The sequence below is a fragment of the Pelecanus crispus genome, chromosome Z (assembly GCF_030463565.1).
Source record: "Pelecanus crispus isolate bPelCri1 chromosome Z, bPelCri1.pri, whole genome shotgun sequence".
Taxonomy (NCBI): Eukaryota; Metazoa; Chordata; class Aves; order Pelecaniformes; family Pelecanidae; genus Pelecanus; species Pelecanus crispus.
This window is the reverse complement of record NC_134676.1, coordinates 79970572-79986225: the sequence shown is the minus strand read 5'-3', so window position 1 is coordinate 79986225 and position 15654 is coordinate 79970572. Positions and strand designations below refer to the sequence as shown.

General features: G+C 40.5%; 1 protein-coding gene across 1 annotated transcript in view; it reads right to left on the bottom strand.

The window, feature by feature from the left end:
* Positions 1-12482, bottom strand: part of XRCC4 (X-ray repair cross complementing 4) — a 180545-nt gene extending 168063 nt beyond the window's left edge. The window contains exons 1-2 of the mRNA XM_075726894.1: positions 12344-12482; positions 2355-2542 (exon numbers count right to left, since the gene is read on the bottom strand). Coding sequence (XP_075583009.1) covers positions 2355-2542; positions 12344-12482 — 327 coding nt within the window. The remainder of the gene's footprint in view (positions 1-2354; positions 2543-12343) is intronic.
* Positions 12483-15654: the final 3172 nt, after the last annotated feature.

The window sequence follows — 15654 nt, the reverse complement described above, 5'->3', positions numbered from 1 at the left end:
TAGTACAGGAGGAAAAAAAAGGTGTATTTTCACCCAAGAAATGACATATTTTCTAAAAACACTCTTTTGACACCCAAAGCTAAAAGTATGCATAGCAATCAGGACACTTTGTATTTTCAATTTCTTTGGCCAGATTATTATTTTCCCAAATTGACATAAAGATGTTTTCATATAAATTAAATGTCTCGTAAGCCTTCATTCATGGAAACATATATTAGGTGGGCCCACATATATGAAGATATTTTCCTTTAATAAAAATATTGTAGGTATTTCATCTGTCTGGTATTTAGAATATGTGTGACACAGACGAGAAAAACAGGATTCTTAAAATTACTACTCTTATTTTCTAAGTACAATTTGGTCCTAACCTTGTAATCCTGCTGTAATATACTACTTTTAACCTAGACCCTTTGTGAATAGCACTTAGCCCTGTGTGCTCACAAGAAGTGCCAAGAAGTGGGTACGGAGCCCCTAAGGCCTTGGCTAAATAGACAGAAATATTGATAATGCAGATTGGAAGACACATCACCCACCTTTTGGCACCTCACTCAAGAGCCAAATTGTGCTGAAATTTTCAATATTGCACAAGGAAAAAGGCTTATAATGAAGTACTCTTAAGAAGCCAAACTTCATTCCACTGAATCTCTCTGTCTCTGCTTACTAAAATTAAGCCAAGACTGACAATAAGCACATAAGTGAGCTGCTACTGATTAGGTAATCTGAATGGCCCCCCTCTTTAAAGTGAGTTTTTCCTCACCTCGTCTAAGAGATACACATACATGAAATAACACATACTCCCATTTCAGGTCTCTGACCAATACCTATACTGCATTCTTTGCCTATTTCCAATTTAGAGAAAAAAAAGTATTTCCACCTTCCACTTCGAATAGACACATCCCAGAGAAACTAGTTTCTTTGTTTTGGTTTGGTATTTTGTTACAAATCAGACACTTCTGCTAGTTTCTTAAAAGGTGAGACCTGCCAAAATTAACCAAATGAGAAGCAAAGCATGTCCCAATGGTCTGAAGAAATCTTTTAAAACAAAGGAGGTAGGACAATCCCTAGACACTTTGCTCCTGGACACAACCCCATGATAGTTTTTCCCCCCAGGAAAAAAAAAGACATTCCTACTCTTCTCTATCTGCAATCTCATCTCCATTCTTTCCCCGCAATTTTCTTCCCCTCAATAATGCCAGTGAAACTGATTGCAGAACTGTGCCCTGAACTGCATCAGTGCAATTTTAAGCCAGTGCTTTTCAAACCCAAATTATTTCACTAATGTGGCTGAGGTCAGTCAGCCCAACTGCTATCCTAGCAGAACTGAAGCTGTGACAAACCTTGGGAAAGGCAGAGCATCTTTTTTTGCGGGGGGGGGGGGGGGGGGGGGGGGCGGGGAAGAGTACAAGCAAGGAGGATGACCTTAAATTAGCTGAAATAGCCAAGTGTCTACAGATACAGATTACACTGGTTTCTTTCCTGCTTTAAGAGGGTCCTTTCCTTTGCAGCCAAGAAACCAACATGGAACCACATTCCCAGTTGTAATTTAATGCAATTCCAAGCAGGAAACTATTGTAGTGTTAGCTTCCAAAATATTTAAAGTAATAGAAAACCTCATTTTAAAAGTATGTTTTAGCTTATCAAAATAATCTTACTTAAATTTTAATATTTTTGCTTATTTAGGTGAGTACAGAGAGAGAAGAAAGAAGAAAAAAGCAAAGCAGAAATGCATTGGGGGCTGGAATTTCAAAACATATGCATACTTCCCAAGTTAGTAATTAAAAACAAAGTTATAGCTTATGGAACATATCAGCTTGATACTAAACTGCAGCTCCAACATGTAGGCATACCCTGCATAAAAAACCCCAAAACATATATCACAGAATCACAGAATGGTTTGGGTTGGAAGGGACCTTAAAGACCATCTAGTTCCACCCCCCCCTGCCACGGGCAGGGAGATGATGGGGCATCCACAGCCCCATCAGAGACCTGTCCCAGTGTCTCTCATGGTAAAGAACTTCTACCTAATATATAATCTAAACCTACCCTCTTTCAGTTTAAAACCGTTACCCCTCATCCTATCACTACATTAATCCAAAACTTAAATAGAGAAGTAATACTCTTATGCAGTAGCATTTAAGAAAGTAACACAGAAATAGTTCTATTGACACCAGGTTTTGATAGGAAACTACAAACTTGTTTCTAGTTTGGCCCGTGGCAGAGTTCAATGTTCATCCAATCTGAAATATGTATCACAGGTCTATTTGATTTTAAGGAACCTAATAAAATACAAAAGTGTATCAAGAAGGTCCTTCTCATAGTTTTACAGTCAAATTTAAACATTTAACTATACTTACAGAGCCATCTTTCAGATTTCTTTCATAGGAGAAGTGACACTCCATATTTTCTTCATCCCTTGAAATAGCAAAGTTATATTTGCCAGCTGATTCTTCTCCAGCTATCAATGCTTTCTTCAGTTCTTCGACATACTTTTCCCTATTCATTTCCATGTCAGCAGCTTCCCTAGAAATTTCAGCTTCAGACACTATCAGAAAGAAACATGTGAGAAATAAATACTCATATGTGTGTGAACATATAGATATATATTTATATGTACATACAGGTACACACTCACACCTTAAGGGACAGGCAAATATTAGGAGACTATTCTTTCCTTGCCATGAAATCAGTGTGCCAGGCATGAATGGAAATGTATCAGGAATACTGTGTTTTTCAGAAGAATTAAGTTCTGTTTTTCCTGTCTGAAAATGGTTTACTGCTACTAGTCCACAATTCTACTTGCCTAAATTTTTTCTAAATAACACTAACCTTAAAACAAAGAGTGGAACATTTTAACTATGATTTATTGTGCCCCCTCAGTTCTCTTTGAAAGCGTGTAATCTAAACCCTGTAAGACAACAGATGCAACTGTCTCATCACATATTGTTGATCCAATTTTCCAAGTATGTAACTTACAACCTTAAAACAAAATAAACTGTTGATTTACAAATGAAGCTACATCTAAAGACTTGAGAATCCACATCTTACCTTTCACATTCATGGACCACTAAATGGGGGATTGTCTCCAGCTTGCATTACATCACAGAATCATAGAATCGTTTAGGTTGGAAAAGACCTTTAAGATCATCAGGACCAACCATTAACCTAACACTGCCAAGTGTACCACTAAACCAATTAAGGGTAGAGTAACAATTCATTTCATGTTTCCCGGCTTGGTAGCTGGATTATTTTTTAATGAAAGTAAAACTTGGAATCACTAAGGTTGGAAAGGACCTCTAGGACCATCAGTTCAACTGTCAACCTACCACCACCATGCCTACTAAACCACGTCCCAAAGTGCCATGTCTACACGTTTTTTTGAACACCTCTAGGGATGGAGAATCATCAGGTCTATGAAGAAAATTTTATCCCATTCCTTTGAAGATGAAGAATGGTTGAATATGGTACTGAACAGGCCAATAAAGATGTACTGTCATTAAGAACCATGATAGCCTTTCCTGTCTGCTTCTCATAATTTATTTCTTCCTAAATCTTCTTTTGGTTTAACCCTCAAACTGAAATGGCATCTTACCAAGACTCACCATCTTTCACTAGGAGTAGAAAGAAACAGCTCTTGATTCTACCACCTGGGCCCCTGGTTATCTTCTTTCCTTTTTATTTTATTCCACATACTGTTTCCTCAGTACTTTTAGAGATCAAATGTTAACCACAATAATGATCTCAACGAGGAGGGCAGAGTTTCTTGCACACTAGGATTAAGATAGGACGTGTATAATGTAACACAGGCTTTGATGTGTAGCCTACAAATACAGAATTTTAGATTGTTTACTTCATTAACAGAAGTCTTTATTTTTCTTCTGACCAAGACTGCTCTAGATTGTCATTTACCCCTGCTTGCTCTTAGACCTTTCTAGCATTTGTGCAGCATTTGAGAGAGCAAAATATGCAAAAGGATGTTAGTTTATGACAGCCTGAAAAAAAAAACCACAAAACAAAAGCAAAAAACACAAAAACACACACCAAAAACCAACCCAAAATCCCAACAAAAAAAACCCCAAAACACATCCTTTACAGAACTGCAAGTGACTTACAAGTACCCCAGTTAAAACCCCTATTAATAACTATATTTCTTCTCTCTACAAATGCCTTTGAAGATAGTTTCATATTGAGACATAAGAGTGCACATTACAGGCAGTACGTATCAAATCAATCCATCGTAAAAATACAGCAAAGAGGTAAACATACAACTATTCGCTATGAATAGTTATATCCTCGCACATTTCAAGATTTCTAGATTAATTCTGCACCTTCCATATATTTAACTTATTTTCACAGACTCAGAGTGGTTGAGGTTGGAAGGGACCTCTGGAGATTTTATAGTCCAACTCCACTGATCAAAGAAGGGTCAACTACAAAGGTTGCTCAGGACTATGTTTTGAATGGGTTTTGAGTATCTTCAAGGACTGAGGCTCCCTGTCCTCTCCAGACACTCTGTTCTGGTGCTTGATCACCCCTATGGTAAAAAGGATTTTTCCTGTGTTTAAATAGAATTCCTTATATTTCAGTTTATGCCCATTGCCTTTTGTCCGTTCACTGGACATCACTGAGAAGAGCCTGGCTGCATCTTCTTTACTCCCTCTCATCAGGTATTAATTAATACACATTGACAAAATCTCCTTGAGCCTTCTCTCCTCCAGGCTGCACGGTCCCAGCTTTCTCAACTTCTAGCATAACAGATGTTCAAGTCCTTCAGTCATCCTCGTGGACTGTTACTGGACTCAATTTCGTAAGTTCATGTCTTTCTCATACTGGAGAGCCCAGAACAAGACACTGCATCACAGGTCTCACCAGGGCTGAGCAGAGGGGAAGGATCACCTCCCTTGACCTGCTGGCAACACTCTTCCTAATGCAGCCCAGGAGGTTGTTGGCCTTCTTTGCCACAAGGCCACACTGCTGGCCATTGTTCAGCTTCTTGTCCGCCAAGACTCCCAGGTCCTTTTCAACAAGCGACATGCTTCCAGCCAGTCACCAGTACAGGCTGGGGGCTGCATCTTCCCCAGGTACACAGTTTTGCATTTCCTTTTGTTGAATTTCATGAGACTTCTGTCAGCCCATTTCCCCAGCCTGTCCAGGTCCCTCTGAATGGCAATCCAATTCTCTATCAGCCCTTCCCCCCAGTTTTGCATCATTTGTAAGCTTGCTGAGGACGCACTGTGTCATCATCCAAGTAATTAATGAAGACATTAACAGTACTGGACCCCATATTGACCCCTGTGGTACAGGGCCACTAGTAACTGGCCTCCAGCTAGACTTCAGGCCACTGATCACAACACTTTGAAATCTGATGGAACTGGCTGAGCTTAATCCACTGTTCATCTGTTCATTCATGTAGTCCATACCTTACCACTTTTGCCTGTGAGCATGTTAGAGGACACAGTGTTGAAAGCCTTGCTACCTAAAGCCAAAATAAACAACATCGACTGCCCTCCCTTCATTCAACAACCTAGTAATTTCATCAGAGAAGACTGGAATAAACCAGAAATAAAATAACTTCAAAATCAGTATTCCTAGATTGGAGAAGATGCTTCTATCCTTCCATTTTAAGCTGAGTTATCTATCATGCAGAGAAGGAAAAAAAAAATGGAGGGGGTTGAAAAAAAGGCCAGGGAGAAGCGTGACATATTATAACTGTATGTCCCGACAGATTTGTAAACTCAAGACATACTCGTTGTAAAAGCACATCTCCTGAAATTGGAACTGTATTCTGCTGTCCATTAGAGCAGATGTAATAGACAATCACACATAACTGGTTTTGTATATGGCCTAATAGTGATGAGCTTTAGGGCACTGAAATACTCTGAGACACCTAATAAACTAAAAATTCAAAACATATATATTTTAGTATCATCATTTGAAGAACATGTTGTACTTTTCAAATTTATTCCTACAACCCAACAAGACATTTAAACAGAGCAAAAAGTAAGCAGCAGCCCCCTTCAATAACTTGGGGTTTAAAAAAATCTGTATGAAAGGGAACACGGGCTGGCGGGGGGGGAAGAGAGAGATGGATAAAGGTGTAACAAACCTTTTTCACTGCATGGACATCACAACCATCTTTTTTTCTAATATGTAAACCCCTTTTCTAATACATGAAGAGAGAGAGGCTAAGACAGGCGGCCACATATATAGCCAGCTAGTACTTGTGCTACAAACAGGACTTTTGAGTGTCAAGACACATTATTTAGCTGCAATGCTGCATCATAGCCTCCTTCTCTATGGATCAGACATATCTGCAGCTGACATGTAGGGACATGAATAACAGCAAAGCCAGCATGCAGCACTGCAAGCATGAAAAGACCTACAAGCAAGCAACCACTAAGTCGAAGTCAGTTGTCCATTAATCCTCGCGCATTAAGACTGACAGGTATGAATTCCAGAACAGGACTTGGAACGATTACAAACAGTGCTGCAAAGCTGGAGGCTGTAAAGTTACACTGGCCATTGCACATGCTATCAGTTCTTCCCTACCTCATTCTAAGCTAAGTAAGCAACCCTCAGCCCCAATACAGCTGCACACAGCTAAGTATGTTAGATGAAGTAGTAAAAGTATTTTCCAAGATTTTCAAAACTTATTTTAAGCATGAAACAGATGTTATCAGAAAGGCCTAAGACTTTAACAGTTCCCAGCTGCATCCTGTGGGTTTTTTTTTAAACTGAAAGCAACACTTTTCATGTCCATGTAAAAAATGATACAGTGGAACTACTGTCAGGAAAAAAGGTAAGCCTACAAATCAGTGATGAATCTGGGCTACAGTGCTGGTGAACACTCATCTGCAGAACTAAAAATGCACTACAAATAGCAAGAGTTGAGTGAGAAAGGCAGGCAAGAAATTTACCAACAAAACATTTCTACTTTATTATAAGGTACAGCCACCAATCACTTCCTCAGTAGCTAGCTTATTTCTTGTACTGGACACTAAGAGTTGGGAGAGAAAAGGCCACTACTATGTCAGCAGTCCCCTAAATCCCCCAAAACAGTACAGAAAGAAATGAGTATGAGGCAAAGGAGGGGGGGGAGTCAGAAATACTTGCAAAAATAAGTGTTTGTCTACAACAATGATTTAAACAGTGAGAAAAATTAGAAAATTTTTTAAAGAAAATAAGAAAGCTAAAAAAAAAATACTAACATACAGTAATAGAGCACTGTGGGCTTTTTTTCTCCTGTGATGCCTGTACAAGCTGCATGTTCCTTTCTCTTACAAAACTAGCAGAACTGATCAATTGTTAGAGAAACATGAAATGTATGAATCCAGATATCTGTAGTTCTTTAATCCAATAGCAAGTGAATATATTAGATCATATTGCATATTTGTGTGCTACTCCTCCCCACCAAGATTTACTTTTTTTTTTGTTTCCTCCTTAAGTAGGACTCCTAACACATTTCATCATCACATTAAATACACAAAAAACCATAAAAGACAACTCCATCAGCAACTCTCACTTCCTGGTAGGTCTTGCCAAGCAAAATAATCCACAGCATGAGAAACCCAAAAGGGATTTCCCATAGCAAGTATTTTCTGACCACTGATTTCCCTCCTCCCAGGGTTTGAATTTAGAATCTAAGCAGTCTCAGACATGATGTAATAACTTAGAAAAAGTGAGCAAAACCAGTGCTGAGTGTATGCAAACACCAATCTGTGCAGAAGGAAAGCCTCGTGCACAAAAACTTCAACTCCTAATGAAACTATTCAAAGGACTACAAATTCAACAGAAACTCCTTAGACATGGATCAGATTCTTGCAAAAGAAACAGAATAACTCTCCCTTGGATAAGTACCCAGTGCTCATGCTAAACTGTGGTGGGTTTCATTCTTGCCTTTTAATAGAGTGAGGTCATCTTACTTTCACTGGTCCTCCGTTTTGGGAACTGTTCTTCCAGCCATTCTGCCACATGCGGGAAGACAGCAAAATGAGAACTGTGTTTACGTATTTTTTTTCTATACTCTTCCAGTTATAGCAACATGGCTTTTACTTAGAAAAATAACAGATACTTTGGGTTGGAAGGGACCTTTAGAGGTCATCTAGCCCAACCCCCCTGCAGTGAGCAGGGACATCTCTGACCAGACCAGGTTGCTCAGAGCCCCATCCAACCTGACCTGCAATGTTGCCAGGGATGGGGCCTCCACCACCTCTCTGGGAAACCTGTGCCAGTGCTTCACCACCCTCAGTGTAAAAAATTTCTTCCTTATATCCACTCTAAATCTATGCTTCTTTAGTTTAAATCCATTATTCCTTGTTCTGTCACAATAGGCCTTGCTAAAAAGATTGTCCCCATCCTTCCTATAGGCCCCCTTTAAGTACTGGAAGGGCACAAGAAGGTCTCCTCACAGCCTTCTCTTCTCCAGGCTGAACAACCCCAACTCTCTCAGCCTGGCCTCATAGGAGAGGTGCTCCAGCCCTCAGATCATTGTTGTGGCCCTCCTCTGGACCCACTCCAACAGGTCCATGTCCTTCTTGTGCTGAGGGCCCCAGAGCTGGACGCAGCACTCCAGGTGGGGTCTCAGCAGAGCAGAGTAGAGGGGCAGAATCCCCTCCCTCGACCTGCTGGCCACGCTTCTTTGGATGCAGCCCAGGATACGGTTGGCTTTCTGGGCTGCAAGCGCACATTGTTGGCTCATGTCCAGCTTCTCACCCACCAGTACCCCCAAGTCCTTCTCCGCAGGGCTGCTCTCAATCCCTTCATCCCCCAGCCTGTACTGATATCAGGGGTTGCCCCAACCCAGGTGCAGGACCTTGCACTTGGCCTTGTTGAACCTCATGAGGTTCACACAGGCCCACCTCTCTAGCTTGTCCATGTCTCTTTGGATGACATCTCATACTTCTGGCGTGTCATCTGCAAACTTGCTGAGGGTGCGCTCAATCCCACTATGTCGTTGATGAAGATACTAAATGGCACTGGTCCCAGTACGGACCCCTGAGGGACCCCACTTGTCACCGGTCTCCATGTGGACATCAAGCCATTGACCACAACCCTCTGGATGCAACCATCCAGCCAATTCCTTATCCACCGAACAGTCCACCCATCAAACCCATATCTACCCAATTTAGAGAGAAGGATGTTGTGGGAGACTGCGTCAAAGGCTTTACTGAAGTCCAAATAGATGGCATCCATTGCTTTTCCCTTGTCCACTGATGCAGTCACTCCTTCATAGAAAGCCACTAGGTTGGTCAGGCAGGACTTGCCCTTGGTGAAGCTGTGCTGGCTGTCTCAAATCACCTCCCTGTCCTCCATGTGCTTGAGCATAGCTTCTAGGAGGATCTGTTCCATGATCTTCCCAGGCACAGAGGTGAGGCTGACAGGTCGGTAGTTCCCAGGGTCCTCCTTTCTTCCCTTTTTAAAAATGGGCACAATGTTTCCTTTCTTCCAGTCCCCAGGGACCTACTTCACCTGACTGCCATGACTTTTCAAATATTATGGAGAGTGGCTTGGCTACTACATCAGCCAATTCCCTCAGGACTCTGGGATGCACCTCATCAGGTCCCATAGACTTATGTACATTGAGATTCCTCAGGTGGTCTCAAACCTGATCTTCCCTGACAGTGGGAGGGGCTTTACCCCCCTGGTCCTCATCTTGTAGTCCATTGACTCAAGAGGGGTGAGGAGAGAGGTTGCCAGTGAAGGCTGAGGCAAAAATCTTGTTGAGTACCTGAGCCTTCTCCTCGTCCGTTGATACAAGTTCACCTTTCTTGTTCATCAGTGGGGGTACGCTTTCTTTAACCTTCCTTTTCTGGTTGACATACCTGTAGAAACCCTTCTTGTTATTCTTTACATCCCTTGCCAAATTCACCTCCAGCCATGCCTTGGCCTTCCTGACCCCATCCCTACACAACCGGGCAGCTTCCCTGTACTCTTCCCAGGATACATGTCCCTGCTTCCACTGCCAGTGCAGTTCCCTCTTGCTCTTTAGTTTGACAAGCATGTCTCAACTCAGCTGGTCTCTTCCCTTCCTTGCATTTTTCTTACACCTGGGGACTGAGAGCTCTTGCATTCTGTGGAAGTGCTTTTTCTATTGTAGAATCATAGAATCATTTCGGTTGGAAAAGACCTTTAAGATCATCCACTCCAACCATTAACATAACATTACCACGTCCACCACTAAACCAGTTAAGGGTAGAGTAGCAATTCCGTGTTTCCTGGCTTGGTGGCTGCATTATTTTTAATGAAAGTAAAAACTAGGAATCATTAAGATTGGAAAGGACCTCTAAGATCACCAGTCCAATCATCAACCCAACATCACCATACCCACTAAATCATGTCCCAAAGTGCCACATCTACCCGCTTTTTGAACGCTTCCAGGGATGGTGACTCCACCACCTCTCGGGGCAGCCTGTTCCAATGCTTGACCACCCTTTCTGTGAAGAAATTTTTCCTAATACCCAATTTAAACCTCCCCTCGCACAGCTTGAGCCCATTTCCTCTCATCCTATCGCTAGCTGCTTGGGAGAAGAGACCAACACCCACCTCACTACAACCTCCTTTCAGGGAGTTGTAGAGAGCCTCCTTTTCTCCACACTAAACAACCCCAGTTCCCTCAGCTGCTCCTCATAAGACTTGTGCTGCAGACCCTTCACCAGCCCTGTTGCCCTTCTCTGAACACGCTCCAGCACCTCAATGTCCTTCTTGTAGTGAGGGGCCCAAAACTGGACACAGTATTCCAGGTGTGGCCTCACCAGTGCTGAGTACAAGGGAACAATCACTTCCCTGCTTCTGCTGGCCACACTATTCCTGATACAAGCCAGGATGCTTGTTGACCTTCTTGGCCACCTGGGCACACTGCTGGCTCATGTTCAGCCAGCTGTCAACCAACACCCCCAGGTCCTTTTCGGCCAGGCAGCTTTCCAGCCACTCTTCCCCAAGCCTGTAGCGTTGCATGGGGTTGTTGTGTCCCAAGTGCAGGACCCGGCACTTGGCCTTGTTGAACCTCATACAGCTGGCCTCGGCCCATCGATCCAGCCTGTCCAGGTCCCTCTGCAGGGCCATCCTACCATTGAGCAGATCAACGCTCCCACCCAATTTGGTGTCATCTGCAAACTTACTGAGGGTGCACTCAATCCCCTCATCCAGATCGTTGATAAAGGTGTTAAACCGGACTGGCACCAAAACTGAGCCCTGGGGAACACCACTTGTGACTGGTTGCTAACTGTATCATGCAGGAGCTCCCAGTCAATAGTGTGTTTGAAATGTTAAATAGAATATGCAAGAGCAGATTGAATAAGTATCTAGACATATTTTATATTACTCGTTTCCTAGGTCTGAAAGAAAAAAAGGTAAAAATTGTATTCAAAAGAAGGTTAATGAATGATTAAGCTTCTTTTTACACACAGGAACTATATATGCACACATACATATATAGTGTGTATACATGTGTATATATACACAAAGCACTGTTTTTTGAGCGAGAGAGATATATCAGACCTATTTGAAAGCCTGGCTTATGCAGGAACTGGGGAGAAACAACGTCCTCTGGGCAGGGAGAATGAAAGAAAGAACTACATGGACATCTATTTTTAGGTTTCAGAAAAAAGAGTCAGGAAAATGTTTTTGTCTACAATATGCTGTAAAATATATCATTCTTTCCTCCCTTTGAAATATTTTTACCACTGAGAGCAGGGTTTTTGATCAAGTATTTGACACATTTCTGAAGGAACACAGAAATCTTTCCTTCTTTTGCTAGCCATGAATGAGAGAAGCATGCACATATTATGAGACCCATCTTCTTATTCAGGTTTCTGAGTGGGGAAAAAAATTCCACAGGTTATTTTTTTTCTTCTGATAGCTTATGCCCAGGAAAAAAAATATTTTCTCGTCCCTTCTCCTCAAAAATTCACCCGAGTACCAAATACAGCTACCTTTAATTATTAAGATTTTATGAAACCATTTAAAAAGTATCTGCAGTTAAATGGTTCATGAACTATAATCTGCAGATGGAACTTGCATGACACATTTGTTCAAGGATCTGGAGAAGACACATAAGCGGTACTCCAATATCACTGCAAGAAATTATATTCTTGAGAAAGAACAAAACGTTGCATATCCATATGCTAAATGATTTAGTATTAGGTTTGACATGCAATCTTTCCAGATTTGAAACATCTCTGAACACGTCCCAGAAGGTCATGAACCCCACCTCCTCCATCACTGGGGAGAGGTAATGCTCATAAAAAGTTTTTGATGCAAGTTGTGTGTCACAGTTTAGAAAGTCTTTAAAAATAATAATAAAAGAACAGTAATAATTTAAAACTTTCTTCTTTCTTTCCATTATTACCTGTCCCAGTCCATGCACATTGACCATCACTAAGTATTATACCAAAGCCAGTGCCTAAATCTTTTTCCCATGATACTTGTAGAAAATACGTTGCTTCTGGATCAGAAACTGGATGAATTCTGTTCACAGTCTTCTCCATTTTCCAGACACCTGTTTAGGAAGTAAGATAATCTTGTTATAACCAATGGCTTATTTTCCAGAGGTGCTTAGCAGTTTTACAAAACTAGCTTCAAAAAAAAACCCAAAAACCCCACAAATATAAGCATACTTAGAATTTTATTTTACTTTCCTCCAGAAATTCAGTTTTTCAGAGAACCCATGATATTTCCAAACAGAAAACTGGATTACAATTAAGTAAGGTTTAAAAGAACAGTGCCAACAACCAACTATATTTGAATAGTCCCAAATTAAAAAAACTAAGTGTCAGGAAGCTGGGGAACAGAAAATTACAATACACAAGCACTTCCCCATGCTACGTTTTTAACTTACTGTCAACTATCACCCAACATACAGCACATGGAATATAATTCAAAATAATGAATATTCATCCAGAAGACTGCCATGTGAAAGCATGCTACTAAGCTTCACTGCAAAGCAGAGATTGTAGCGGATGCCAGCAACCAAAGAAATTATTTAAAAAACTGGATGCTACGGAGAACAAAATTTATGAGGCTACAGTGAAATTTTTGCTCAATATCAAAGCAACTTGGCAATCTGTACTTGACATAAGACCTTCTAAAGAATCCCATGTATTTATACATAGTCTAATCTGACAATAATGAATCCTCACATTACTGAAGAACTTCAAAACTGTATTTGGTAATTTGCTCCACAGAATAATGAAGAAAGAGCCAATTCTGAAGTTAACATTGACATACAGTATTTTCATTTAGAATGCTTCATGTTGTCCAGTATGTGAAGAGTTTGTTCTGGGGTGTTCAGTTGTTTTGTGTTTTTTAATTTTTTTTTAGAAGAATGAAGTGAACAAAAAAGGGCTACATGCTCACTCACACACCGAAAATAGCATGTATTGATAAAAGCAGGAAAAACACAGCTGAGGTGTTTAAACTACATGCATAGAGTACAATGATGCTTGGACAGGTTAGTTATTAAAAGCTCTATCAAGTTTTCCATCTAAAGTGTAGCAATAAGTAATCATGATCAGGCTCAGTTCAGGCCCTGAGGATACTCTGTTCTTCAAGCAGTAGTAAAGGGAAGCTCTTTCTCTGCTCATGGACATTGAAAGCCAAATCTAGATACAGATTTAAATAACATTGGCCTCCCCAAAAGTCGGCACTTTCTGGTTAGGAGGAACAGTTTTAACTGCAGTTGACTGCACTGTGTCTGACCTTTGCTCAACTCTGCACCCAACAACATTTCAGAATGCCTTTCCTTTGTCCAGACAAGTACACAGTATTCAAAAGCAGCAAAATATATTAATATAAGACTTGTTTTTCAAGCATAAAGCTGCATTAACAGCTAGACAACAGCTGTATTGTCAATAATACATTCACTATAGATATCAACAAGGTTAATGAAACAACACAGTCACTACTTCTGATGGCTAACTAAACCACATACAGATCACCTTGAACTAACAAATAGCATTTCTATACAATAAGAGGAACATCATGTAAAGTGCCTGCTACAAATTCCAGGCTGAACTTTGGCTAAAACACATCATTAGGCACTTCCAGCATTCCTGACTACCCATTACATTTTCATCACCAAATACTCAAAGCATTAACTTTATTTTTCTAGCTTGAAACTTAAGTGCACATAAGCACCATAACATTTCCCTGTTCAGAGTATTTTTCAGAAGAGTTTAGGATTCAAAAGCTATGGTAGGAGTAGAAGGAGATAAATCATGTACATATACCTAAACATCATAAATTCTCACCAATAACAGTAAGAGAGATGACTATGCAATTTACATCCATAAACCACCACTGCTTATACTATTACAGATGTCACACTCTGCATTTCTATTCACAGAAAATGCACCAGAAAGTAAAAAGTTACTTAAAAGCAATATTGAAAAATTAGTTTGAGTCCAAAAAAAGTCTTCTATTTCCATCACCAAGCAACTGCTCATTTCTGAAATATCTACAGTGTGTCTGTGAACCTGTAAGCAAGAACAGAAAATGAAATATTTGTGGCATGGAGACCTGGAACAAGGCCTTTGCAATTAGTGCTTAAAGAACTAAAGCCATTTTAAAGATCTGTAGTGCACTAACTGCCTGGACATGGGTCAATAAAGAGCACAGGACAGGAAGCACAAGTAGTCTGTGTAGTATGTTTAAGCACACAGGCATGTGTTCTCCTTTGCCTGCCAGATTCCCTTTTGCTGGAAAAATAGAGTCTCTTATGAAATATTCTCTGAAAGACAATGTTTTTAAAAAGCCTAATTATTCTGTTTTACTTAAAGACGTAAAACAGCTGCACGTAACTCAGCCAGCGTACAAGGTACTGATGCGTATATATAGGTCAATAGGGAGTTTTTGCTTGTTGCATATGATTCTTATCTCAAAGCAGAGCAGCATTCAGTGAAAACCACTTGCACCAGTGGCTTTCTGTTTAATGTAGACTGTTTATAACAGCAAGCAAAGCAAGAGGGTTGGATTTTCTATTTATAGGATGATAATGAGAATGAAGTGTCAGTCCTCAGTCAGAAAAAGTGATGTCAAGAGTCACACAGGAAAGGAAATTTATTTATATATTTATTCAAAGATGTACTATCAAGGTCTCTAAGGCCTGAGATTAAATTCGTCGGATACCATAACACTGCGCTTCCCATGCATCCATCTTCACACATTCTTACTTCACCCAAGTGATGCTGAGCAGCTAAAAACGAAGATTGGGTTTAGACATCATTCTTAAGAGGTCAGGTGCCAGCGTAAGGGATGAGCCTGTTGGCAGAATTGAGAAAGCTTCCATATGATTTGTATACCTGCGGTAAAACATGACTTCAATAAAAACAAACACACTGAAGAGATACAACGCAGAAGAATGTTCTGTATTTCATAATAACATGCAAAATACAGTTGTCAAGCTTTTCCACATTTTATTGTGCATCTTTGAACAGACAATTTTACAAAAGAGCATAAAATGAAAATACTTCTCCCAGCTTTTATCTCTTCCATTGTGCTCACTGACCTTTCAGAGGAATATTAGCTATTACTACATGTTTAGAAACTGCCTCACAAAGCAGAGCTCAGCCTTGCTTGAGATCTCCAAGCACTCAACTGTTCCAACCCACCAGCAAAACCTTAAGGATTCTTGGCTCTGTAAAATAGCTATTATTTACTTAT